This window comes from Purpureocillium takamizusanense, chromosome 5 (assembly GCF_022605165.1).
Source record: "Purpureocillium takamizusanense chromosome 5, complete sequence".
In the NCBI taxonomy this organism is placed as follows: Eukaryota; Fungi; Ascomycota; class Sordariomycetes; order Hypocreales; family Ophiocordycipitaceae; genus Purpureocillium; species Purpureocillium takamizusanense.
The window spans coordinates 1,373,932-1,399,151 of NC_063072.1; the positions used below are offsets into that span (position 1 = coordinate 1,373,932).

At 59.3% G+C, this 25,220-nt stretch overlaps 5 protein-coding genes across 6 annotated transcripts; 2 read left to right on the forward strand and 3 right to left on the reverse strand.

Annotated features, from left to right (window-relative positions):
* Nucleotides 1-2,321: 2,321 nt before the first annotated feature.
* On the reverse strand, nt 2,322-2,783 carry JDV02_005996 (uncharacterized protein; the record flags this gene model as incomplete). The annotated part of the gene is made up of 1 exon (XM_047987345.1): nt 2,322-2,783. The coding sequence occupies one exon, from the start codon at nt 2,781-2,783 to the stop codon at nt 2,322-2,324; it is 462 nt and encodes a 153-aa protein (XP_047843330.1).
* Nucleotides 2,784-12,649: 9,866 nt separating this feature from the next.
* VPS24 (Vacuolar protein-sorting-associated protein 24) lies at nt 12,650-14,461 on the reverse strand. Its single transcript, XM_047987346.1, has 2 exons — nt 13,621-14,461; nt 12,650-13,509 (listed from the first exon to the last, which is right to left on the reverse strand). Exons 1-2 carry the CDS (start codon nt 13,666-13,668, stop codon nt 12,865-12,867), a joined length of 693 nt encoding a protein of 230 aa, XP_047843331.1. The 5' UTR covers nt 13,669-14,461; the 3' UTR covers nt 12,650-12,864.
* A 269-nt stretch (nt 14,462-14,730) lies between these two features.
* Nucleotides 14,731-16,915, forward strand: wos2 (p23 chaperone protein wos2). Of its 2 annotated transcripts, XM_047987348.1 has the most exons (5): nt 14,731-14,812; nt 14,936-15,033; nt 15,166-15,558; nt 15,618-15,644; nt 15,746-16,915. In XM_047987348.1, exons 2-5 carry the CDS (start codon nt 15,009-15,011, stop codon nt 15,919-15,921), a joined length of 621 nt encoding a protein of 206 aa, XP_047843333.1. In that variant the 5' UTR covers nt 14,731-14,812; nt 14,936-15,008; the 3' UTR covers nt 15,922-16,915. The 2 variants fall into 2 exon arrangements, with proteins under 2 accessions (XP_047843333.1, XP_047843332.1); XM_047987347.1 differs by lacking the exon at nt 14,731-14,812 and having other exon boundaries at nt 14,825-15,033; nt 15,746-16,080.
* A 2,191-nt stretch (nt 16,916-19,106) lies between these two features.
* On the reverse strand, nt 19,107-20,969 carry YRA1 (RNA-binding RNA annealing protein; the record flags this gene model as incomplete). The annotated part of the gene is made up of 6 exons (XM_047987349.1): nt 19,107-19,109; nt 19,171-19,426; nt 19,485-19,558; nt 19,616-19,780; nt 20,660-20,689; nt 20,745-20,969. The coding sequence occupies 6 exons, from the start codon at nt 20,967-20,969 to the stop codon at nt 19,107-19,109; spliced, it is 753 nt and encodes a 250-aa protein (XP_047843334.1).
* A 2,124-nt stretch (nt 20,970-23,093) lies between these two features.
* On the forward strand, nt 23,094-24,976 carry TMA46 (Translation machinery-associated protein 46). Its single transcript, XM_047987350.1, has 2 exons — nt 23,094-23,910; nt 23,971-24,976. The coding sequence occupies exons 1-2, from the start codon at nt 23,270-23,272 to the stop codon at nt 24,413-24,415; spliced, it is 1,086 nt and encodes a 361-aa protein (XP_047843335.1). The 5' UTR covers nt 23,094-23,269; the 3' UTR covers nt 24,416-24,976.
* Nucleotides 24,977-25,220: the final 244 nt, after the last annotated feature.

The window sequence follows — 25,220 nt, forward strand, 5'->3', positions numbered from 1 at the left end:
AACCCCGCCCGCGACTGCAAACGATGCCGCGCGCAAATGTCTCACCACGCGCGACATGGCACTCGGGCGCCCCGGGGGGGGTTGAGAAGATGGCCAGAGATGTGAATGAAGTGTGTGTGTGTGTGTGTAAATGGGAGGATGGATGGTGGTGTGTTGACAACATAGGCCCGATACACGGAATCTCATCTAAGAGAGCCTCCACGCGTGTTCGTCCTCCATGGCGATGCGAGATAGTAATAGCATACTGCGCCTGCGACTACGACGGCAAGGCTAGGGTGATGATAGTGGTGGTAGTGGTGGTGGCGGTGGTGATAAGCCGTGACCGAGATGCTTCGGCCAGCAACTTGTCCCTGGGCTCATATCGTCACATCCATTCACCTTGCGCGTCTCGGGCCACGCGCCTCGCCTGTCTTTCACAGCCCAAGCATCGTACGTACAGAGACTCTAAGCTCCGCCACGTTGCTCCGCATGCTTCGTCACAGCAATATATATCTACTCGGCAGAGTCGAGTCCTTCGTCGACAGCATGAGGCGCACCCTCGGACCGCATACACCGGAGCGACCAGGCATCCGGGACGACGGGAACCTCACTCCCCGGGGCCCGGGATGAGGCGGGCACAGCAGCAGCGGCAGCAGCAGCAGCAGCCGCCGACCTCCGGTCCGGAGGCGGGCGTCTTGTCCCAACGGGACGAACATAAAAATGCGGAGCTGAATAGCGCTGAAGGAGGTGAGTTTGTGCTGTGGCGAGACGCTGAGAGACGTCGAGCTCATGCGGTTCTGCCCTACGTCATTGCCCCCCTCGAGGCCCATATCCGCCCTGCATGGGCGCGCTTCGTAGCCAGTTCGTTGCCGGGTAGAGATGCACCTTGCCTTCACCGCTTTCCCGGGCTGAATTCTGGAGAAACGGCACCTTCCCGCAAGACATGTGCGAGCTTGACGCTCCGTCACTACGCGGCCTGAAGCGCCGAAGCAAATCCGTACCGTGGGGGGCTCACCCGACGATGAGGCTGTGGCAGACATGGCGTATCGTTGCTCGGGGCCGTTGTTTGATAGTTTGCAGGAGGATCGCGTCGCCAGTAGACGTAGTAAACATACACACGAGTGTCACGATGAGAGGAACTCAAAACGTCTTGGAAAGACAAGCCGAGGCTGTCATTGATGAAAGGCTACCTATGATGTAAGGGGGGTATCTCGAAGAAGTGAAGAAATACAAGAGACTAAACTATCTAGTGTACGCTCAGGATGAGTCGTAACGATGCTGCTGGTTGACCACATCAACCAGGTCGCTGGTGCCCGGGGTCGGAGAAAACCGTGTGGGCAGGCCCGTCTAATCCCATCATTCCATGCTTTTTATGTCCCGCTAATGATGACCCTGATGATGACAATGACGCTTCGCTCAAGCCAAAAAGAAAGCATGTGAAGAGGGAAAACAGTCCAAAACACACTTGCTCAAGTGAGCAGAGACCGTGAAGGACATGCGTCGACATGTGAAGACGACTGCTGAAAAGGGGTGGTGATTAAGGGAAGAAGGAAAGAAGAAAATTAGGTTCGGATGGGGTGAAGGGTCCAAGAGCACAGTTGAGTCCTCCGAGATGCTGGGGCCGTGTCGGAAGAGGGAACGGAAACGGAAGAGTTGAGGATGGCGTCCGTCCGTGAGGGTCCCCGCGCGCGACGTCGACTGACACGTGCGAACGGGTGAATGTGAGCGGCAGCGGCTCGTGAGAGAAGATCCGATCCCGTGACGTGACGTGACGCGCCAATCGTATCCATTGTGCACCTCCACTGCAGCGACCCGTGCCTTTGGCCAGGACATGTGCGCAGTGGGGCCGGACCACGGCCTCGGCAGCCCCCTCCCCGGTAGGACCCGGTCCGAGTGCGGACACGGCCTCTTCAGCAGCTGTCCAGCAGTGCTTGGCCGTTCCGGCTTCTTCCACTCTTGCAGACCTCGGCGGCCAGGATCCGTACGTCATTTCGCCTGGCGACGCCCAGGCCGACTTCGCTGTCGCTGCAACCGCAACTGCAAGGCCAGGCAGGCGCGGGTTGCGGTGCGCCGGTGGCTGTCGGGAGCGTGCCGTGCTGGAATGGGTGCGTCCGGGGCGCGTGCGAGACGCTGTCGGGCGTTTGGCTCAGAGATGTGGGGTAGGTAGCAGTAGTGAGATCTGGTGGGTGGTGATCGGAGTGGTGGGTAAAATGGACTGGGCGTGTCGTGACATGTCTGAGTCGTGTAAGTGACTGTCTCACGGGCCAAACAATGGCGCGCTCGCAGTAAAAACATACCAGGTGAAGATGCTAGTGCGAGCGGCGAGAGGCAACGGCGCCATCTTATTCAGCCGTCTCGGCGATGGTTGTGAGGCCGGCCGGCTTGTTCTTGGGGCTCTTCTTGGGGCTGCTGCGACGCGCGCGCAGTGCAGCCTGTCGCCGCCGCTCCTTCTCCTGCTTCACCTGACGAATGAACTCCCGCTGCATGGCGACCCTCTCGCGCTCCATTCGCATCAGCTCCTCGTCCGAGATCCGCGGGGGCGACTCAACGGCTGTCGCGAACGGTGAGGATACTGTGCTGGAGCTGGAGATGCTGTGCGAGTCGTCGTCGAAGGGGTCGGAGAGGAAGAGGTCGTCGTCGGATAGGAACGAGGTCGCGCGAGGCTCCTCGTGCTCAGAGTCGGATAAAGATGATCTCCGCGGCCACGAGGGAAAGGCGCAGGAGGCATCGTGAGACCGCAGGTTGATAGGAGTAATGTCCATGGGTGCGGACGTGGCGCTGTACGACCCGTATGAGCCGTACATGTTTGCTGATGCTGTGTCGGTGATGGTGGTAGTTGGATGGCGAGCTGTTTGAGACTTGGGGACGGCAGGCCGTGTCACCAGGAGAGGTGGAGGATCTCCGAGGTTGCTGTGCTCCAGGAAATGGGGTCGAGGATGGGGTTGTCTGGGCCGTCTGGGGTAATATATTGGGCAGCCGGATAGCGATGACTCGGCGACAGTGTTATGACGGCCCTCGGTTGGGTGCGCGTCAGTTGTATGCCGGAGCCTGTGCGGCGATAAAGTGTATGAGCCTGTGTTCACGAGGATTATTCGGGCAAGCGGGTCCTAGGGCCCAGGCGGGTGTGCTAGTCGGGGCTCGAGAGTGTGTGGTCGCGCGAGGCCTGTGATAGTAGCGAAACTCTGATGCGTGTCAGGCTCGTATGATGGACCAAGCAAGGTAGAGAGGCTGTCCAAAGTCCAAGGCGTTGTGGTGCAGGAGGTGACGACGATGAGGGAATGTGACGGTGTGAAGCTCGAGGGCGGCAACGAGGATAATAAGCGAACGGGCCGAAGGTTACGTGCACCAGGCTGCCATATCAAAGGGAGAGACGCTGATGGCACCAAGCATCGCGGCACATGTGTGAATCATCTGGCTGGGGCGGGAGGGAGTCTCGGGACTGACTTGACCAGGGGGGGGGGCGTGGCCCCTGGACCGGGGATGGAGGACGGGGCGCCGAGGATGGGGGTGGGGGGGTGTGCGTGGAGGCGGAGAAAAATGACGGGCAAGTGGTTGTGATGAGACAACGTGCCGTCGCCCGGGCGGGAAGGACGGGAGCTGGAACTGGAACCTCCACCGGCCCTTCCTTCGCCTGAAGGCACAGTACAGACAGTGGCTGTTGGGCAGGTTCCATCTGCCTGCGGTACGGTACCCAAGGTACCTACCTCCTCCCACCGCTGTCAAGTTCCATTGTTGCGTCCCGTCCGCTCGCCGCCGCCGCGGGGACGCGGGGGAGGAGGCGGCGCCCAAAACGCCCTGCGCTCGGCCGCAGCAGCGACCCCGGCCATTGTACCTACCTACCGCCGCGCCCTGCGCAACGACTGGGCACCAGCCTGTGGAATCGTGGAGGCCTGGAGGGCCATCCGCCCAGTGACCGCCCAGCGACACGCCCAGTGAGAGTGTCGGGACCTCGGGATGGGCCCGAGACGAGGGCCGAGGGTCGCTCCAGCTGGAAAGGCGGTATTCTGAACTTCCCATCTGACCGCCAAAGTCGCCAGCGCGGCAGCGTACAGCGATTGGCCGCGGGAGCGCACCTGCAAAGCGAGTCATCAATCCAGTCCTCCACTGTCCGGGTGCTGTGCTGGTGAAGTATGCGGGTGCCGGTGCTACAGTACTTCGTACAATTACCAGAGGAGGTACTTGGACGCTTCGTTCCGCCGGCGATGCTTCGGTGGCCTAAAATGTACTTTGCCTTACTTTTTGACACTGGTGCCCTGCACCTTCCCCTGGCGTCCTTCTGGCTCCTGTCTGCGCTTTGTGTCTCTGGCGGCGTTAGTCACTCTCGTCACCGCATTGACTACCTAGGTAGGTACTCCAGCGCCCCTTCCATTCTTTTCCCCTCCCCCACGGGGGGTGGCGCCTGTGTTTGCTTGTGCCCGCCAGTCGCAAACAAGCAGCTGCATCCGATGCGGAATCGGGTCCTGCCTCTTCGCATCGGAATCGCACGGAAGGAGCTACTACAGACTTGATTGATGCCTTTGCAATTGTTTGGCATGACACCCACCAAGTACCTATTAGGCTATTACTTGCCCACTTACTGTATAGCACAGTGAAGCGCAGCGCGGTGGAGTGCAGTACGGTGCAGCAGCAAAGTAACTTACAGGACTCATGTACCGACATGCATGTACCTAGGTATAGTATCAGAGGTAAGGTACTACATTCGGTTGCTCACCGCAGCGGGCTCCCAGCGCACCGCCGCCTCCTCCCCTGCGCAATGAATGATTCAAGACAGCGACACCGACAAAACACCACCCATTATCACCGATAGGCAGCAGCGGCTATGGCCGACGATGCTGGTGGGTGTTTGTGCCAGGTGGCGGCCGCACCAGCCAGCACGAGCCAAAACGTGGGGAGGGCAGGGCAGTCAGTCGGCTTTGAAGTTTGGACGGAGCGCTGCCAACCAACACGCGTGCCGTGCCAAATGAGAGGGTGCAGTGCGCCATGGCAATACTACTAGATAGGTGGTGAAAGCATTTGCGCCCAAGCTTTGCGTTTTCTCGCGGGCGCGTTGGTGGCGGCCAACAATGAGGTTTGCCGTTTCTGCTATTTTTGCCTCCCATTCAACAGGGAGCGCCGGCTTGATTGACGATTGCGGCCGGGCCCTCTTTTGCGTTTGATTCACGACACGGAGGGGGTGTGCGCGTCTTGGAATCATCCGCCGTCGAGTCTACTCATCCATTGCAACAAGCAATATAGTATGAGATGGATGGGTACTACTGTACAGCAAAAAAAAAAAAAATACTCGTCGAGTTCGAGTTGGTCGGGCCAGGGATGCCTGTCCAAGCATGGCACTCCTTTTAGCCGCGCCAGACGGTCGGGTCACTGAAGCCAAGGGTCATTCAGAGCGTGCAGCGGATCAGCCGCGTGCTACCCTGCCCTTCGCCCGCTACCTTATTGCGACTATGGGCAATGGCCGCCCCAGCCAGCCGGTTGAAGGCTCCCCCTAGAGTCCAATTTCGGCCGCCCGCCGTCTGTCCCCTCCCCCCCCCCTCGCGCGGCTCACCGCCCCCTGGCTTCCGGAGCAGGGGGTCCTTGCCCGGTGGCCGGGGGCGCATTTTGCATCTCTCGTCGGCAAACAAGCAACGCGATCAAAGACAGCAGCAGGAAGAGAAAAAAAAGAAAAGATACAGATTCGCCCTGCGTGCCAAAGCGCGGGAGCGCCCACCCGGCGGCCCGGGCTCGCAATCCCGGCTCCAAATGAGGGTTAGCGATTGCAGATTTGTCTTTTCTACGCTGCCATCTCGCACCCAACACCGGCCAGCGGCCAACCGTGAGACATGGAGGCGGCTTTGTTTGGGGGGCGGATGGTGTTGTTGCCTCTCTGTGGCCCGGCTCCCGAGGGGGGGGAAGAGGCAACGGTTTGTTTGTTTGTTTTCAAGGGATTTCCTGTTGCGGCTGTATGTATATTTCTTTGCGCCGTCTTGAGCATGTCCTTACCGCAGTACAATACTGTCTGGTGACAAACAGAGCCAGTCCGTCTGGGCAAAAATCGACACGAACGAAATGAAATGGCTTGTCCGCATTGTCAGATCTTACTCCTGCGGCCAGCCTGTGGCTTCCGCCGGTACCACCGCCCGACCCGTGCCGGCCATCTTAATTATACCAAGGGACTACCTTAGGTAGGCACGAATTAAGTACATGCGCGCATGGTTTCGGAGCATACTGTCCTAAGTTGCGCTCTGCTTGCTTGCGTCCCTTCTGCATCTCTCAAACAGGGTAAATTTAGGTTTCCCTTGGGCAAATGCATGAAAGCACACCGTTGATCAATACGCCCGTGACACCGCCGGGACCACCACGCGGGCCATGTATGTACCTCATGTACAGTTGCAGCAGTAATTCGAATTCGTGAACCGTGGGGCTCCACGAAGAGCACCTTGGGTACTGACGGTTTCCTATACCGTACTGTGCGTCGTGCAGCACACACAACAGCGGCAGTGCACTGTACGGTATCCAGTCAGATTCGCGGGTAGCCAAGTAAGGTGCTGTATCTTCAGGTCCGATCCGTACAAAGTGTGTCCGGTGTTGGAGTCGGTCAAGCCCGACGTGCGTCTGATAGGCTCTCGGGAGCTTACTTGTAGTCTTGTAAGCACCCACTCACTCACTCGGTCAACCCTCGGAATCGCGCGAGCAGGCGAATGGAGCCGCCCGCCTGTTTTTTCTCCTTTCTTGCCTGGGAGCACCGCCACTGGGACTTTTTTTTGGCGAGCGAGTGAATCCAAATAACCGACCGAAAGGCCGTCCCGGTTGGACGGACGGACTTGGCCCGCCACCGAATGAAGGAGTCATAGAACAAAGTCGGCGTTTCAGCGGCTGATGGCTCGTCCGGTTGGTGGCATCTGCTGACCAGACGCTGACGTCCGTTAGACTAGTATTACCTATCGTATTACTACGCCCCTCCTCCCTCTCCTCAGCATCATCATCCATTCGCAAGCCAAACACCGTTCGGGCACCGGCAGCAGAGGAGAGAAAGAGAGGAGGGTGCACGCCAGGCTCGTAATCCGGCTGCGTGCCTCTCCCGGCGATTCCCTTGGTCGCTTCGCCCTCGCCGTCGGCGTCGCGGCCCGTTGGGAGGTCACCGTTCATCATCTTTCGTCAGCTCAGGCGGCAGCCTGCAACGCGGGCCAACACGAAGCGGTCAGGACCCCTTCCGTCCGCCCCGGATAAGAAAAGCGAGGGCTGCGACTGCTGGCACCAAGTAGGGTGGGTGGCCTGGCAATATATCTCGGATGCCGGTGAGCCACCTCCGTCCGCGTACATACTGTACGTACTACGAGAAGCCCTTTTTTTGGTCGTGTGTATGTGTGTGTGTGTGTGTGTGTGTGTGCAATGCTGCAGCCCTGTAAGCAATGCAAGGACACTGACACGATGCACGCGATGATGCCCGTCGGTCGCTCGCTCGCTCGCTCGCTGCCTCGCTAGCCCGCCGCTCCTGTCAAACTCCAGAGGTCGGTGGTATTGTGGTTTCTTTCTCGCATCATCCGCGTTCTACATACAGTCGCACCTATGAGTCAGTCTGTCACAGCACACACACACGTACGCACGCACGCACGCACGCACGCACGCACCACAGTCACTCACACCGACCCGACGCATCCAAGTACGAACGTGGAGGACGTAATAAAGCATGTATGTACGTTCTTGACACGAGTGCCTGCATGATTGGGCATGCCGCGTGCACCGCCATTCCGCCATGGAGGGGCGTGTGCCATGGGCGGCTGCGTCGCTGGGCCGCCGCCGATCCAGCGGCATCTCAGCTTTCCCCCCTTCCCGATTTCCCTGCTTCAGCTGCTCTCGCACTGTCCCCGCCAAATCACCCATCGCGACAAGCACACGCCGAGACGCGGCGGCGCCCGATAAGCCCAGCAGCCAGCCAGCGCGGCAGGTCGCAACCGCGGCGCAGCGCAGCACCAGCACCAGCGCCTGCTGCCAGTGCCAGGCTGCCTGCCTGCCCTGCCTGCCCTGCCGTGACTCGCAGGGCTGACCTGGAATGGGATCCCGCGTGTGACGCGACCTGACCGCCCAGGCGCGGTGATTCGTCTTGGCTTCGTTTCCCATTGTCCGCGAATGGCGGCACGGCGCTGCGGTCCGTGGCTGTGAGTGATTCCTTGCTTTCGCACCGCACCTCACACCTTTCCTTCTCCTTGCGTCGTCCATCCCGCCCGACATCTGTCGTCATCGTCACCGCCGATACAGCTGGAGTCACACAGAGGCTTCGGATGCTCCTTCCAGAGCCTGGACCGTTTGGCACTTGCAAGCGGCCCTCAGGCCCCGTTTTCGCACAAACACACAACTTGACTGATCCTGGGGTTTGCATCCGCGGCCGATGCATCTCGCTGGTGGAACACGAGGCGCGTGCGGCATCTTACTGGAGTAGGGGGGCCAAGCATTCCCCCCAGCGTACCCTGTACCTATGTGCCTTGGGAACACAATACGAAGCCAAGGTACTTTGTACATGATCTCTTCGTTTGCCGCAGTCGACGCCCTGGGCGATGGTGCAGTGTCGGGGCAAACATTGCTCCTCGCGTATCGGGCACCGCTATCTGCAACGTTGACCGCCAGTCCCCTATGATGGATGGGGTGGGGGGCCACGAGTCTGGGTGAGCTGCATGAGGATCCGGCTTTGACACACACCTACCCAAGCCCAAAGCGCCATTGATAAGGCGGTATCCAAACGCCCACGTCGAGCAATCCGGACTTGCCGCCTTTTTCGGTCCCTGCCACCACTTCAGTAATCCATGCTGGTGCAGCGCACTGTTACCGTCGGCGGCAGCGACGTCGGAACTGTGGCTTCCGTTGCAAAATCTGGCTTCAATGTCGCCATCGCTCGCGGCTTGCTTGCCCAGGTTGGCTGGCCCCTGCGGTTTCCAGGATTACCCAAGAGGAACACACCGGGCCGTCGCGCGACAGTGGAAATGGCAGGAGTACCCGTGGTGCTGCTAGTCAGTCAGCTTAGCCTTTCCATGGGGCGTGCGGACCCGTCATGAGTTGATCGCCACGTTCAAAGATGCCTGCGCACGCTGGGGAGCCTGGAGAGAGAGGGCATCATGCCGCCCAAAGCATGCCCGGGGCAGTAGTGAAGGGCTGACAGCACCCTTCCGGTTCTCCACACCGAAGGCCCGGGCCGGGTGACGGGCGCCAGTGAGGAAGGTACGTACCATTACGCCCCGCTTGCACTGGGTGTCTCCCCGCGGCATGCCTGGTCCGGAAAGGCACGAGGGCTCAAACAGGCAGTCGGTGGGGGCGACTCTGGGGGCATGGGGGCGCTACAAAGTACCCTTGGGGGGAACCCTTGGGGGCAGGAGCGCGGGGGGGTTGCTCACGGAGGGGCTGATGAGGGTCCGTACGGAGCAGGAGCGACACGGCAGGACGACGAACAAGGCAGGAACCATAAGCAGCAGGAAGGAGCGTCTCCCCGAGCGTGCAAAGGGTCCTCGGTCAACCGTAACCAGTTCGTAAGCCATGGCAGGCCGGCGCTTCCAAAATTGCTTCGACGCCGGGCGATTACTACGGAATGTTTGCGCGGCAGGATGCGAGTCCTGAATCCTGCTTGGGTCGGCAAACCGCCGTCCGTCCTCTTCCCGTTCCATCCTTCGGTCAAGCCAAGCCCTTCCCTCGTGGGTAGTGTACGAAGTACAGCGCTATAGCATACAGTGCTTTGTGCGTCCTCCGGCTTTCGGCGGCAAGAGCTGGGCTCGAACCCGGGCGTGCCGACCACCGGCATGACTCCTCCGTTTTCCCACGCGCACTGCATCTATGCCGTTCGTTGCTCGTCCGTCGGCTACCCTCCACCGGCAAGCACAGGGTAGCCCAACCAAAGGAGGTACGTACGTAGGGCAGGGTAGGGTATCAATCCGAAATGCTGCTGCCACATGGTTACATGGAACGCGCGCGACGCCTGTGGCCATGACGCCTTGGCACAAGCTTATGTCGCTTTAGCAAGAGACCGGGCAACAACGGCGAACCGGCCGGAAGCGAAATGAAGAGCCGGGGGGTATTTGTGTCGTGCCCAACTGGACGGTGCGTCCTGGCCGCTGGCTTGCAGACCCGAGTTCCTTGTCCTTCCTGTCTGTTTGCACACCCCCAGGTTCATCCCACCGCCGGGCCGTTGACGGCCAGGGGAGTTGCGAACTGCTTCTGGGAGCCGCCGTCCCGACTCCCAAGTGCTCGGTCACGACTTGCAGATTCGCAGCTCCCAAGGCCCTCTCCCCCTGGCCCCCCTTTCCAGTGATATGATACTACATTAGTACGTAGCTCCACCCGCGGACCCGGGGTGACGATGCCGCGTCCCGCCCCGCCCGTGGCTCCGCAAGGCTCTCTGTTCCTTTGGAAGCTTTTTGCTTGCTTCCAGACGCCTCTGGGTCGCGCTGAATCCTGTCCGACTCGCACAGCTCCGTTACAAAGGCCCCTCCCTGCCCGTCAGCTCGCCGCCCCATCGCCTGCCTCTCGACTCCTGAAGATCGCGGTCCACGACAGAGACCCCCCCCCACGAGGGCGGGCCCCCGTTGCCCCTGGCGAGCCCAGATCAGGGCTCGTGTCTCCGGATGCAAGGCACCGCGTTCCCTGACAGGAGGTCCCTGCGCAGTCAACGCAATCTGCAGTGCCAGTGACCACACGGGTGCGCAGCTGATGAGCGCGTCGTAAAACGACTGGCTCGATCTCATGCCGCCTGGCCAGATTGTGCTTCTGAGACAGTTGGCGAGGCATCGCTTTGACAGCAATTGCCCAACCATGATCGCGCTGCGACGTGTCTGAAGGGAGCAGGAGGCGCCCGCAGTCCATGCGCGCGTCAGCATGTGTGTGTTTTTTTTTTTGCGTGTGCTTCTCGTCGTGTCTTTCCGCGCCCGACCACGTCGACTCGCGCCTCGACAAGGGCCGCATCTCTCACGCGGGACAGCAGACTGCATCGGCATCGACAATCAACTGGTGGCGTCGCCTGTCAAACCGTGGCTGCCACTCGGTGAAGAGCCTCGTGACTTTGTCGGAGCTCGTCGATACCCGACCCCCGACATCTCGATGAGCGACGACGACACGGGCCACGTTTTTTTTGTTCTTCTCTCCTACCAAGGCTCTGATTCTTGGCCTGAGTTGTCACATTGATTTCCGCAACGCATTGATCTCTTGTTTTTGTGTCCAGCTGCATCCGCATTTTTGTCGTTTATTCTTGTTTTTTAACTCCTCCTGTTTCCTCAGCACGCCACCTTTGCGGCCGACATGCTACTAGGAGGTATTGTGTGAGACGCTGCCGTCCGCCACTCGCGGCCCTTCCGCCGTTCCCGCGGCACGGGCAGACTTTGCCGCCTGCTTCCCATTGCCCAGTTGTCGCCTCGTTCCCGCCGCCACATGGGGACGGGGGGCACCGGAAGTTCGCCCAGGCAGGCCGGGAGATCCCTGGCTGAGCCTCCCCGCGCCGTTCCCCCGGGTAGTACAGATGTAGCAACGCCTGGCTGAGGCGCTTTGTCCAACCAACTGCAATTGACGAGTCTGTACGCCTCGTCGACCGTGCGTCGCTCAGTTATATCGGCTGTTGGTTCCCGGACACGCTCGATCCGCTCGCTGTCTCATTGGGCGGCCTCCATTCCCAGAATTCGGAACGCTGTCGCTCGCAGGTTTCGCAAGCCAGAGAGGGCCGGCATCGCTACTTTCACGAAGGATCCATAAAAGCTCAGAGTGTGGCCTTGGAGACGAAACACAGGGGAAACCGTGTCGTGTCGTAGCGTTGCTGCTCCTAGCCTGGGAGCATATATGTCATCATCAATCTTTGACTCGCTGCATTCGTATGTACGCTTCGTTGGGAAGTCCCTGCTCGACATTAATGTGTGGTGTTGGATGAAAAGTTCCCGATATATTGGGGCCGGCTACAGTTCCCCCGACTGATATCGGGCCCGGATACGGTCCCCGACCGTTAGTGCGTACATACATAAACTTAATCCAGAACGTGGGCGACGGCCGGTACTGTACTTGCTTCCTCGAGACAATGCGCAAAGAACAGTCCAGGATCTGGAGATGGAAGCCATCACCAACACGAGACGACGGCCAATCCACCCAACAAAGTTCGCGTTACCGCGTTGGCGTGTCATGTCATGTCATGTTATGCCATACCATGCCATGCGAGCGATCGCGAACGAGGAAAAAAAAGTGTTCGTTGAGATCCTGATCGGGCAGGCAGTCGGGTCGGCTGTTGTGTGCGATCACAACGGATGGAGGTCTTCGGAGGACCGATTCGGCCCTGGAGCAGGACACACACACACGCCCCCCACGCCCCCCCTTCCCTCTTCGTTGGTATGATTTCTTGTTGGTGAAGCGGCAGGGGTTCTTTCTATTACTTGAGGAGTGAGGGGAGGATCGTAGGCTATAAAGGGGTAGAAAGATGAGCGTTGGTTACCCCTGGACCCGGTGCACGATGCTTCCCTCGCGGGACGGTAGCTACGATCGGGCTTAGCTTCTGGAACGTTGCAGTCCGATGCGCGGCAGGAAGGCCGTGATGTGAAATAACCAGGGACGGAATAGAGCGTTGTTGCTAAGCAACACATGATGTGTTGGAGGAGGCGGCCAAATGTCGACGGTGATGAGCTACCCTAAAGTCCGTGCAGGTCAATGGGATGTGATGACTTCATGTGTTCACGATGCCACGGCCAGTAGCTAGAGGCCGATAGATTTGTCGACCGCTCCCTGCAAAACGATATTGATTTCAAGTCTAAATTCAGACCCGTATACACTCAGTTAGCATGTCCAGCGGAAAAGTTTCAACACGCGACCCCCCGGGGACGCCCCAACGCCATTGCCAAGATAGCACGAAATGATGAGGCACGAAGCTGGCAGAAGAAGACACCAAGATGTCCTCGTGCGCTAGCTCCGCAGGGCGTCTAGGCGGTTCCGCATCTGGTCCATCATGACCTCGGCGTCCTCCTCCTCCTCCTCCTCCTCCTCTTGCACGGGCTGCTGCGGCTCGGGCAGCGGGGCGGCGGGCAGGGCAGGCTCCTTGCGGTCCTTGAGGATCTCGCCCAGGACCTTGTCGACCTCGCCCTCGGCCTCGTCGTCTTCCATGAACATGTCCGGGTCCTCAGGCAGGGCGTCCTCGACCATCTCCTCGATGATGCCGGCCTTCATGAGCTCGACGCTCAGCTCGCGCATAGTGCCCGACAGCTCGGGCAGGCGGATGAGGGTGTTGACGTCCTTCATGATGCCGACGCTGGCCTTGATGGAGCCCTCGATCTTGCGGACGGCAAAGGCCTCGTTGACCTGCATCTGGACCGAGTTGAGCTGGGCCTTGGAGGTAACGAGGCGGGCCGAGGTGCGGCGGGCGCGGACCAGCTCGCGGGCGAAGTCGCGCACCTCCTTCTGGGCCTGCTTCTGGCGCGTGGGGTCGCGCTGGGCGCGCCGGTCGGCCTGGACGATGAGGTTCTTGGTCTTGATCTCGACCTGCTTTACTGTCGAGATGTCACGGTCGAGCTTGCGGATGTTGGATCGGAGGAGGGCGTTGCACTTTCGGACCTGCAGAGCACAGGAGGAGTCAGAGGGGGGGGGCGCTTGTCAGGAAAATCGAGGTCCCTTCGCTGGAGCGATGCGTTCGCGGGCGTGGACGGGAAAGGGACAGAGACAAACCTGCGCCTGGGGGTCCGGCTTGCTGAAGAGCGACTTGAACGTCTCCATGGCTGCTGGCGCGGAATCGGGGGGAGGCGCCGACGCCGGGGCGCCGTCGTCTCGCGCGGGGAGGGAGGGGAGAAGGATGCGACGGACCGCGGCCGGTCGAGGCGGGTGAGCGATGAGCGAGCAGGTCGATGGAGCCGGCTCAAAGACTCGGCCGGGGCTTGGTTGAGCGTGGTGTCGCAGCAGCAGCAGCAGCAAGCAGTGCTGATGTCGCTGCGGTCGTCGTCACGGGTGAGGCGGGGTGCGGATGGATGTTGCAGTGACGTTCGGGTTCCTGAGAGGCTGAGAAGGCTGTCGGCGGGCCACAGAGGGCTGGGCGTTAGTTAGGGCCCCACCAGGCTGGCTGGCTGCCACCCCGACGAGCACTTCGCCTGCGAGGCACTGGCTACGTCCAAGGCACAAGTCGCGGCACAAAGGGAGAACTTTGGCAGGGCGAAAATGAATCAATCAAGCAACATAGCTTGGCGTGAGTCCCCTCTGACGGGATCCGACGGCGTATGAGGCGTGCACCTGATATAGACGGAAGCTTAGTAACTACCTAGTATACAACGTGAGCAAAGCAAGGCAGCCAGCGAGTTGCTCCGTAGTGAGCAGCCTCGGTGCCTCAAGATCTGAATTTGAATGTCTTTGCAAGTGTTGGACCTGACCCGAGATACTCGAATGTTTCAAGCTTTGGTCCACCATAGGACGTGTTGTGGCGGAGTTCCATCCGAAGGTGATGACGACTTAACTGTACAAAGTACATCGACAAGGCGGCAGAGAGTCGGGCACTGCCCGTGATTGACCGACACATTGAAGAGTCTGGAATTGGGCCGCTGCCGCCCGTGGGCCCGCTGACGGCAGTAATGGCGGGGCCCTGCGCGGCTGGCGACGAGCTTGTCCCTCTGCCTCGCGCACGAGGCTCTGCAAACAGGTCAAGCTTAGCAACGGAGCCGCAGTTAGTGGGCTACCTGTCCCGCTTGCCTCGCTCTCCAGCAACGGCGTGTACGCACTATCAGACCCAGCCCGCCCCTCAATGTGCTGGGTCTTTTCGCTTCCCGTTGCTTCTTAGACCTTCCACAGCTGCTCTCTCGTACGTCGCACCGCCCGTTGCACGACTTTTGTTTGATCGCGACCGGTTTCCCCTTCCTTCCCGCCACAAGACCCCGTACGTTCGTCACGTTCTACATCCCCCCCCCCAGCATAGGTGGAACTACGCGGCTTTTGCCCATTTTCTTCCGGCTTCGTCCACGCTACGGTACTGAACTGACACGGGCTCGACCTCTACTAGCAGCGTTTGCACCGCACTCGCTTCGAAACGCTACCCTCTCTCGTTCCCCCGCCACACGATCCGCGCAGCAATCATGTCCGAGACAGCAACCCCTGAGGGTAAGTGATGTCGACGAGCATAGCCAGCACTGGCCGCGGCCCCGGCGGCGCTCAATGCTGAGCTCACCTCACGCCTCCGCACCCGCAATCGCACTCGAGCTCGAGCTGACGCCATGCCCCGTCCCCTTGCAGTTCTCTGGGCCCAGCGCTCTTCCGTCTCCGATGCCTCCAAGAACTTCGTCTACCTGACCATCTCGGTCCCCGACGTCCCCAAGGAGGGCCTCCAACTCGACCTCAAGCCTAGCAGCCTCACCTTCACCGGCACTTCGGCCACGCTCAAGCGCAAGTACCACGTCGAGCTCGAGTTCTACGCCGAGATCGACCCCGAGGAAAGCAAGATTAACCACACCTCCAAGAACATCGAGATCAAGCTGCAGAAGAAGGAGCTTAAGGAGGAGTACTGGCCTCGGCTTCTCAAGGACAGCAAGAAGCTCCACTTCCTCAAGACCGACTTCGACAAGTGGGTCGACGAGGATGAGCAGAACGAGGCTCCCGAGGAGGACTTCTCGCAGTTTGGTGGCATGGGTAAGTGATGCCTGATCCAGATGAAAGCTTTTTGTTGTCGTGCTGACAGATGGGAACAGGTGGAATGCCCGGCATGGGCGGCGGCGGTATGTGACCCTGGCAACCCGCCACCACCCACTTACCTTTCCCTTCATTTGAGGCACTACGAGATAATTTGTGAGCGCCAACTGACAGACCAAAACTCCAGGTGACTTTGGCGGCATCGACTTCTCTAAGCTTGGAGGCGGCGCCGGCATGCCTGACCTGGGCGACTTGAGCGCCGGTGCTGGTGAGGGCGACGACGACGACAGCGGCGACGACGACGACGATGACGACATGCCTGCGCTCGAGGGTGACGTCAAGGAGGGTGCGAAGAAGGACTAAACGAGACCAATATCCCCGTCTTCTGACCGGAACAGCGGCCGACGTGGGCTTGCAAGTTTATTCTGGCGGGTAGGTAGTATGGAGTTATAGTGCGATGTCGCTCGTGCTATTCCTGCCGAGCGGACCAACGTCTCGAAATAAAAAGGAGTATCCCCAGCCGCCGCATTTGCAGGCTCAGCATGCATATCCTCGGCCCCACGGAAATGCGTCCCTCGTCCCTCGGTGCATTTTCTCGGCAGGTCCCTCTTCCCGATGACGAGCCCCGACCGAGGCCCATAAGACAGTGTCCGCCTCGTCGGCGGCGGCGCAACCTGCCGACGTCTTTCGCGTTCCCTGTCTCAGCCCGCCCCCTCGGGACCGGCGTCGTTACACAGTCGCTCGCCCCCCCAAGCCTGTGTATCCCCCTCCCCGCAACGCACGCCCTGTCCGTCGATTACGCGGGATAGACACACTGTTGAGCTCGCCTACGTATTTGTACCGTCCCCACGGCGCGCGCGCGCACGAAGCGCTCGTGCTGCCCAACGCCGAGGGCCAAGCGGGCAGAGCCCGTGTGTCACCACCGTCTTGCGTCGTGGCGCAACGATAAAGGGAGAGCCTCTCGGGGAAGAGAAGGCGATGATGACGTCTTCTGTGCCAACCCTCCTCGTCCCTCGTTCTCGTCCTCCCCCGGGTCTCGCTCCGTATTTGTCCTTGCCTTCCGCTGCCCTGAACGAGGGTCGGCCAGTCGGTCGGTCGGCCGGTCGTTTTGCTCTCGCGGCTGGCGTGGGACCTCCTCTTCCACTCCCCCGGGGGGTCGCCCTCCCTGGGGTCCCGCGTCAGCTCGAATTTGGGGGCCTATTTTTGTCAATATTTGTCAGACGCGCTGCCCGCGCGACACCACAGTGTTGTGTGTCGTGTATTGTGTCGTGTAGCCCTGAATGTGTGGATGACTGACTGACTGACTGACTGACTGACTGAGCGAGTAAAGCTGTTGTGCTGCAATGACTGACTGACTGACTGACTGAGCAAGTGAAGCTGTTGTGCTGCAATGTCCGACTGATTGACTGGACGACTGAAGCTGTTGTGCCGCAATGACAGACTGTATAGAGCGTCAGCAGGATCGGGCGATTGTGTTTGTCGGCGCATACGACCTTCCTTTGTCCGATGAGGTAGCTACTGAGTGAGTGGGTGGGTGTGCTCAACTCGACGTTGAGTTGAGCGCTTGCCCTCGCGATTATACTGTACAAACTTCCTGAGAGAATGACGGGGGCATCAATATCTCATTCATGCCCCCCCCCCCCTCCTCCCCGGTCACCTCTCCACGATCCATGGCCCCAAGCCCCGTCCCGTCCCGTCCCCCGCGATTCTCGCAGGCACAATAGCCTCGCCTCGGCCGTTCCGCGGTCAGAGCGCACCCTGTCTGTTCCTTGTCCCTCTGCCCCGCCAACCAACCCATCCATTCATCATCGCACATCCTTCCATCCATCCGTCCATCTGTCCGTCAACCATCCATGCCTTCGCACCACCACCACCGCCTCCACCGGAGCTCCCGTCTCGAACCGTCATAACGCTCACAGTTCCCCCCCGGCCCCACGCGCGTGGGAGGGAGGGAGAAAAGGGGGGGGGGGTGACGAGACAAACACAAAGGAAAAAAAAGGTTGAACCACCTCACTCATCACAACATGCGCGACGACAACGTGGTGGTGGTGGTGGTGCCATGCCCTTGTGTGCTGTACCGTATGTAAGCAACACTGCCCCGGCCATTGCACCGTGGGATACAATGCCAGCAGCGGCAGCAGGCCCACCACCTTTCGGGACAGATGGCTTGTCTTCCTCTCCCGGGCCGTGGGCTCGTCCGTTTTCATTCACCCGAGGACGAGTACGCAGCCTGTTGGAGGAACGGAGAGGACTGACGGGTTCTGCCCACCACCGCGTTTACTCCAGCTCTGGGTGTATATACGTGCACTGTACGGACGGACGCTCGTGCCCCCCTCCCCTCCTCCTCTCTCTCCCCCGCCTCCCTACCTTACCTTTGCCCCCTCCTGTGGCCGTCATTTGGGAATGGAAACACGCGGCGTGCGTGTACACGAGAGCAACAGGTCCTGGTGGTGGTGGCGGCGGCGGCGGCGCCAACCAGGGCACACCCCCCCCGGAGGACTCACTCCCTATTGTCTCAAACTCAAGGGCGTGTGTCCGTGTGTGTGTGTCAGTCTATCTGTCAGTCTATAGCTCTTCAGTATATAGTCCCCAGGAATAGCCGCCTCGGATGTGTGCGTGCGTGTGTGCGTGTTTGTTTGTGTCAGTGTTGTATGTGTTGTCTCTATCATTCTCAGCTCGCTCTCTGGCCCGTGGGCCTCCTAGAGTTTGAACCTAAACTAAACCACCATGTTCGTCATCCCGTCGTCTGAGAACCAGGGGTGGAAAAGAACTAATTCGTCGCTCCAAAGTCTGCCTGTCCTGTCGCTGCCCGGGGCCTGCCCGTCCGCCTCGACGTATCGATCGACCTGCGGCACATCGCGAACCCGATAGGCCCCTCCCCACTGCGAAAAGTATACATACATACATACATAGCCGACCATATGCCCGGCATCATGCAGCCAGGGCCATACACGGCCCTCGACGCCGCTCGCGCAGCGCAGCGTGGCGCCTGGATAACCGCTTGGCCAGCCGACGAGCCCTTCCACCTGCCGCCTTTGGAGCCCACGCGGCCCTGTCTGCGGCCCTGCCTGAAGCCTAACGGCTGCCGTTTCATACCCCTCCGGCGTCGGTAGCGACAGGCTGCGATCTGATGGAATAGCCGAGTTAGACGGCTGTCGCGTCTCGAGTTTGGGATGAGCCAGTTGCAAGGTTCGCGCAGGGTTTGGATATTACTTGTGCTACGGCAACGCACGCTCCCTGTATATAATGTCGGCGCTGTGCCTCCTTTCCCCCGAAGCACACCGCATCGCTGCAAGAGGGAACAGACCGAGAAGGAACCCAATTATCTAAACTTTGAAGGAGAACCAACTCCCTCGTCTCGCTTTCTGGTCAGAACCAAGCCCATTTCACCACGCTCCAGGATATATATGTTTCGGTTAATCTTGCGCTCCATGTTCCTGCCCAGCAGTTTGCCTCACGTCCAGTGTCAAAAAGTGCAAAAACATTGCGGTTTGTCTCGAACCGTTCAATTCAATTTCGTCCCTCCGCCGTGCCGGTATCACCCTTGCTCACTGATTACACGATTGGTTAGCGACTTAGTTTGTCGCGCAAGTCTGGTACTTAAACGCTTACCATAATCTCGTCCTCCATGGCCGCGTCGGTGGTAGCAGCAGCGGGGGCGCTGGCGTTGGCATTCGCGTTCTCGTTGCTGCCAGGCTGGAAGTAATCGGCCATCTCCGAGTCAAGCTCCTCGGTGGTCTTCTTGGCCGGGCGAGCGCTCTTACCGCGGCGCTTCTTGTTAACACCAGCCTTGCCGACGGCGCCAGCCTTGCCTGCGTTGGTGTTCTGCTTGCCAGTGGCAGCTGACTTGGGCTGAGCCTTGGGCTGACTATTGGTTGATCGGTCAGCAAAAACTGAAGTGATTGAATCCCTAGGGTAGCACTCACGAGGTACGCTCAGCAAGCGACTTGACGGGCGGGATGACCTTGTCGGCCTGAGAAGCATTGACAACAATCTCGATCTATTGAGCCCAGTTAGCGATGCGAAGTTCCTGTTATCACGGAGCGGGGAAACCTACCTTGATAGGGCGGTTGTCAACGAGAAGACCATTCAGCTTCTGGAAGGCCTTGCTAGCGCCATCAGGCTTGTGGAAAGTAACGTTGGCGATACCGCGACTCTGGGAGTTGGGTCCATAAACAAGGTCGACTCTCTTGATCGGTCCTACAGCTTGAACAAAGTATTCCTGTGGCGGGAAAGTCAGTTAATGAATCGCCGGGTTGAGTCACAAGTGCCGAGTCCGTCTTCGAGCGTCGTCGTCCACCGTCCGAGAATCGCAATCGAGTCGTCGAGGGAACGAGGGTGTAGGGATTCAGCAAGCAGAGCAGTGAGCGTCAAGGGCATCGCGTCGCTCGTGCGCGCACCGGCGACTTGTCTCCATCGACTCTTCGTTTCAGGTCTCATCAGAGTCACATGTGCACTGGACTAATAGCGAGTAGCTGGCCCCAACAGCACTTTCGCAGTCAACAGTGAAGTAGTGCATGCGCTGCAACGTGCTGGACCACGAGGGACGGGTCGCGACGTGATTGTCCGGGCCTTTAGGGCGCTTCAGACGGACGCAAGCGCTACGATCGAGCCATTCAAAGGGCTGAAAGACCGCTTCTGAAGACAATGTTGCCCTCCCCCCAGTGGAAACAAGGAGACATGTGCCGTTGCTGCTGCGACGATTATGCTGACACGGATGCCGCATGAGCTCACTGCGGTGCTCGCTCCACGGAACGCGGCCGAAGATGCCCGCATCGTCAACCGGACATGGTGAACTCGTTAAGCACACGCGCGCCTTGGAACACACGCCCGCCTCTAACATGTCGCCGCGGCTCTGTAAAGGCGCTGACCAGACGCCAAAATAAGCACTTGCGGGACGAGGCTGCTCTGAACTTCCACACGGCGATTCGGATGAGCGCGCAGCACCGGTGTTGGGAAGGAGCTGGGCGGGTCCCAGGCTTGAGCTTGTCGGCTCGCTTCGAAGCTTTGCTTACGAAGCCGCGGCGTCGAGAAGGCGGATGTCGGGCGAGGAGTGTACAGTCGAACAAAGTCCGGAGGCATCGCCTCAACGGAAACATACCTTGATCTGCTGCTCCGAAACATCCTTGGGCTGTACAAAGTCAGTTGTTGATTTCCAAAGAAGGAAAGAGGCGGAGTGAACGAACCAGGTTGCTGACAATGACCTTGCTCTCACCGCTGATGGCGGCAGCCTTGGTCGGGGCGGCTTTGGCGGCAGCACCGCGAGCGGGCTTGGTGGCCTTCTGAATGCCGCCAACGGGAGCGGTGGTGGCAGGACGACCAGCGCGGGGTCGCAGAGAGCGACGGCGGCCGGCAGAGCGGCGCTGAGCCGAGACGATCTCGTCAAGAGGCTTATCGAGCTTGCCAGACATGTTGAGATATCGTCTGTTTGTCTAGGGTCGATCAAGATGAAGTCGTCGCGCGAGGGGCCTGAACGAGTCGCAGGACAGAAAGCGGCTCTGAGAAACAGAGAAGGTATCGCGTGGAGAGCCGATTAGCTTGGGCGATGAAGAAGTGAAGTTGATGGATGCTGTCGTTTGCGAGGGGAAAACAACAAGATCCGTTGGGCGCGGGCAGAATCGAGAGAATGAACAGATCGCGTGGCAAAAATTTGCACGCGAGGTTGATGTGCTTGAAAGGGCGCGGCAGCAGTCGTGCGGCGCGCGTGCGATGAAGAAAAGAAGTCGGGAATGTTGGCGATACGGTTGGGGCTTATTGATGAACCAGGTGGTTGAAAAGGGAAGAGGGAGTGGGAGAGGACGAGTGCGACGGGAAGGGTAGAAGGGGACTGGGCGCAGAACGCGGGTGGCAGGTGGGGCGCGGCCAGGCCGCCAGCTGGGGGGTGAGGCGCACCTGCCGTGAGGCCAACAAGGCCAGGCATCCAGGCAGCCACACGGACGCCTCACGTAAGCGGGCTGGCCGGAGCGCGCTGACCGTACCACGTCAACACCAGTCAGTCCCACGCCCATTTTGAGCACGGAACATCTTGCAGTTGGGCGCAGTTCAGCACAGCACGGCGTAGTACTCGGCGATTCAAAGACTGGGATCAAAGCCGTAACCCTTTCTTTCGCGGGGGCTGCGTTTACATTCACAAAGTGCAAGCAGTTTGCCCCGCAGTCAAAGTGAGCGAGACGGATGTCTGAGACGAGGCATGAGGCAACACGGTGCATGTTTCTCTGATGCGTATAAGAATACCACGGCCAAGGTCTATAGCATGAGTGTCTGTCGACCACCCGGAGCAGCGGGGGGTACCTGGACTTGGGTCGATTCCATGAAAACAAAAAAACGATGCAATTGTCTTGGCCATGTCGAGGGCACACACAGGTGCCAGGAAGAAAGTTGATGGTGCTTGCTTGCCACCCAAATTGAGACGCACGCCCTCCTCCCATCCCTTCAAAGGACCGAAGCTCTTTCTTTCAACGCCTAGAGACATCCTTTGCGTCTCAAGGCGTCATGTCGCTGCCTCTGTAATTGCGTTCCGCACCTCACCGTCTGTACATGTTCGGTGACGACGCTCCCGTGCCGAACTGGCCGCTGAAGCCAGGACCATATGCGCTCCGAATCGAAATCCATAATTTACGATGACAGATGGATTGAAATGCTTCTGGTATTGTACACGCGCCGAGGCCGTTGCGCGACCCTGTGTCGCCTTGCTGCATACTCAAATCGTCGGCCGCAGTTTCGCATCAGTTGGCCTTCTTGGCAGCTGCCGCCTCCGGCACCGCGTTGACCTCGAGGAAGTGATAGACAACAATTAATAACATTGATGCGACGCCGAGGAAGATGGCGAGGGAGAAGAGGTCTCGATCGGTTATCATTGTGGTGGTGGTGCGAGGGGCGGCTCGAGTGAAGCGATTGAGTACCCAACAACGATTCCTAACGTTGGTAAACTGTTAGTATGATTGAGAAGGAGATACGAGGGCAAAGCGACCTGGGTGGCGTACTCGTGCGGGTTGCGTGATGGATGGCGCGCTGAACAAGACGACGAGGAACGTTGGCGACAGTAAGGAGGACAGCTGGAGCATTCGTGGAGCTGCACCCGACGTGGTCGCGCTTCTGCTCCACCAGCCCTGGGCAGAGTATCCCAAACAGGTCTAGTGCCTTGTCCAGGTCGCATCCACTGCCAACCGCTCACCAGCACCACCAACAGCGCATCGCGGTCGGGCTGTGAGTGACGATAGCAGGAGGTTCGAGCATATCAAGACGAACTGGCTCTTAGAGTGAGAAATGCTACTCGATTGGCAGTGCGTCACATTGAGCTCCACTGAAGTGCCGTGACTACATATATCCCAGGACGATACACCATATGGAAACACACATAGAGTAGACGGGCCAGTCAAAAATATATGACACAGACGACTACAAAATTTGGACCGGCTTGTGATGGCATAATTCTGTCATCCAGACCTGCCCCTCCCCCAAAAAGAGGGTCCAGCACGTGACGGCGGTGACTTCATCCACCAACCAATGCAGCCCACCAAAAGCGACGAGGCGACCCGATCTTCAATTTTCTCGACGCAGCAATCAGCGACATCGACGACGACTGAGGAGGCCCTTGTGTTGCTCGGATTTTAGGGCCGAAGGAGGAACGCGACAGTTCTGTATCACGTCCTCCATATCACACACTTTTCTCACGCCCTCGACGCACTCCACCACCGCCCGCCCGCCCGCCATGCCCCCCAAGAAGACCGAGAAGGGCGGTGGTGGCGGCAAGAAGCCGTCCGCCACCAAGCTTGCCGAGGACCGAACCTTTGGCATGAAGAACAAGAAGGGAGCCGTTGCTCAGAAGCAGATTGCCCAGATGGCAGCCAATCTCAAGGCCGGTGGCACAGCCGAAGAGAAGAAGAAGGCGGCGGAGAAGGCCGCGCGAGAGCGCGAGAAGAAGGCCGCTGAGGATGCGAGGAGGGAGGCAGCGGCTCTCATGAACAGGCCAGCCCAGATTCAAAAAGTTCCCTTTGGCGTCGACCCAAAGACTGTCGTGTGCATCTTTTACAAGAAGGGTGACTGCGAAAAGGGGAAGAAGTGCAAGTTCTCCCACGACTTGTCCATCGAGCGCAAGACGGAGAAGAAGAACCTGTACTCGGACACGAGGAAAGAGGAGGAAGAGGAGAAGAAGAAGCAGGAGACTTCGGCCGAGTGGGACGAAGAGCAGCTCCGCAAAGTGGTCCTGTCCAAGAAGGGCAACCAGCAGACGACAACGGAAAAGGTGTGCAAGTTCTTCATCTCGGCCATCGAAGACGGCAAGTATGGGTGGTTCTGGATTTGTCCGAACGGCGGAGACAAGTGCATGTATAAGCACGCCCTGCCACCTGGGTAAGTTGACGCTCGCTCGCCCCGGATTCGAGAAACTTGTGGCGCTGATTGATCATACAGATTTGTTCTTAAGACCAAGGAACAGAGGGCGGCGGAGAAGGCCCTTATGGACAAGTCTCCCCTCAAGACTCTTACGCTGGAGGACTTTTTAGAATCGGAGCGACACAAGCTGACGGGCACCCTCACCCCCGTCACGCCCGAGACGTTTGCCAAGTGGAAGAAGGACCGGCTAGACAAGAAGGCTGCCGAGGAACAGGCTCGCGCCGCCAAGGAGAATACGGGTCGCGCTATGTTCGAGAGTGGCAAGTGGCGCGATGAAGAGGATTCTGACTCTGACGACGATGACTCGTGGAATCTCGAGAAGCTGCGGCAGGAGACAGAGGCCATTCGGAACAAGAAGGAGGAAGATCGGTTGCTATCTTCGTATCAGGCTGAAGCGTCGGGGTCAGCCACGCCGGCTGAAGCTTCGGCGCCAACACCCGAGGCTGAGGCTGTGGGAGTGTGAAGGATTCCGGCCTTTGCTGGACTTGAGTGCTTCCGTTGATGGCACATGTGGTGCAGGAACAGAGGCAGTTCCGAGCACCGCTGAGGCCATCTCTATCTCATGGAGGTGGGATCTGCTGGACAGGAGCCGGCCAAGCTCCGTGACGAGAGGCTGGCCGTCTCTGGACTGATGGACTGATGTCTATCTGCATCGCATTATCAAGGAGCGTGTCACTTCATATAGGAATCATATGCGTTCTTGGGTGCCAAGTCGATTGGCGGTTCGTGCGTCGCCACCAGGGACGCTGTCGGTTGCACGCCCCCCGGTCAAGACGCACATGTGGTAGTGCTCCACGATACCTTGCTCTCGTGGGTATGGGCCGCCCCGTTGCACAGGCTACTCCCTTGCAATGATGTTTGTCCTTCTCACCAGCATGTCGTGGGCGGCCTCACTGCGGGGGGACGTTCCTTCGGGGCACGTACTTGGTATGCAGGTTATGGCTTGGCGCAGTCCAGCTGCGCGGGCGAGAATGTATCTATGCTGTGTCGATTGCATTGCCGTCCACTTCCAGAGCATACAACCATGCATTTGAACCATGTTGTACAGTAGCAGTGGCGCTCGTCATGGATGGAAATGCGACATGTGACGGCGGAGTAAGACACTATCGATGCGGTAGAGTCCAGGTATAGCTCCGATGACCAACAGGGCATGCGCTGTCAGCAATGAGGTTGGGCAACGACTTTGGCGGTACTGGGGGTCGGTGGACGTTCAGGTCCCTGACCAGCAGTTCTGGCGGGGAACATGCATGCAGTGGCCGGTGAAGCTG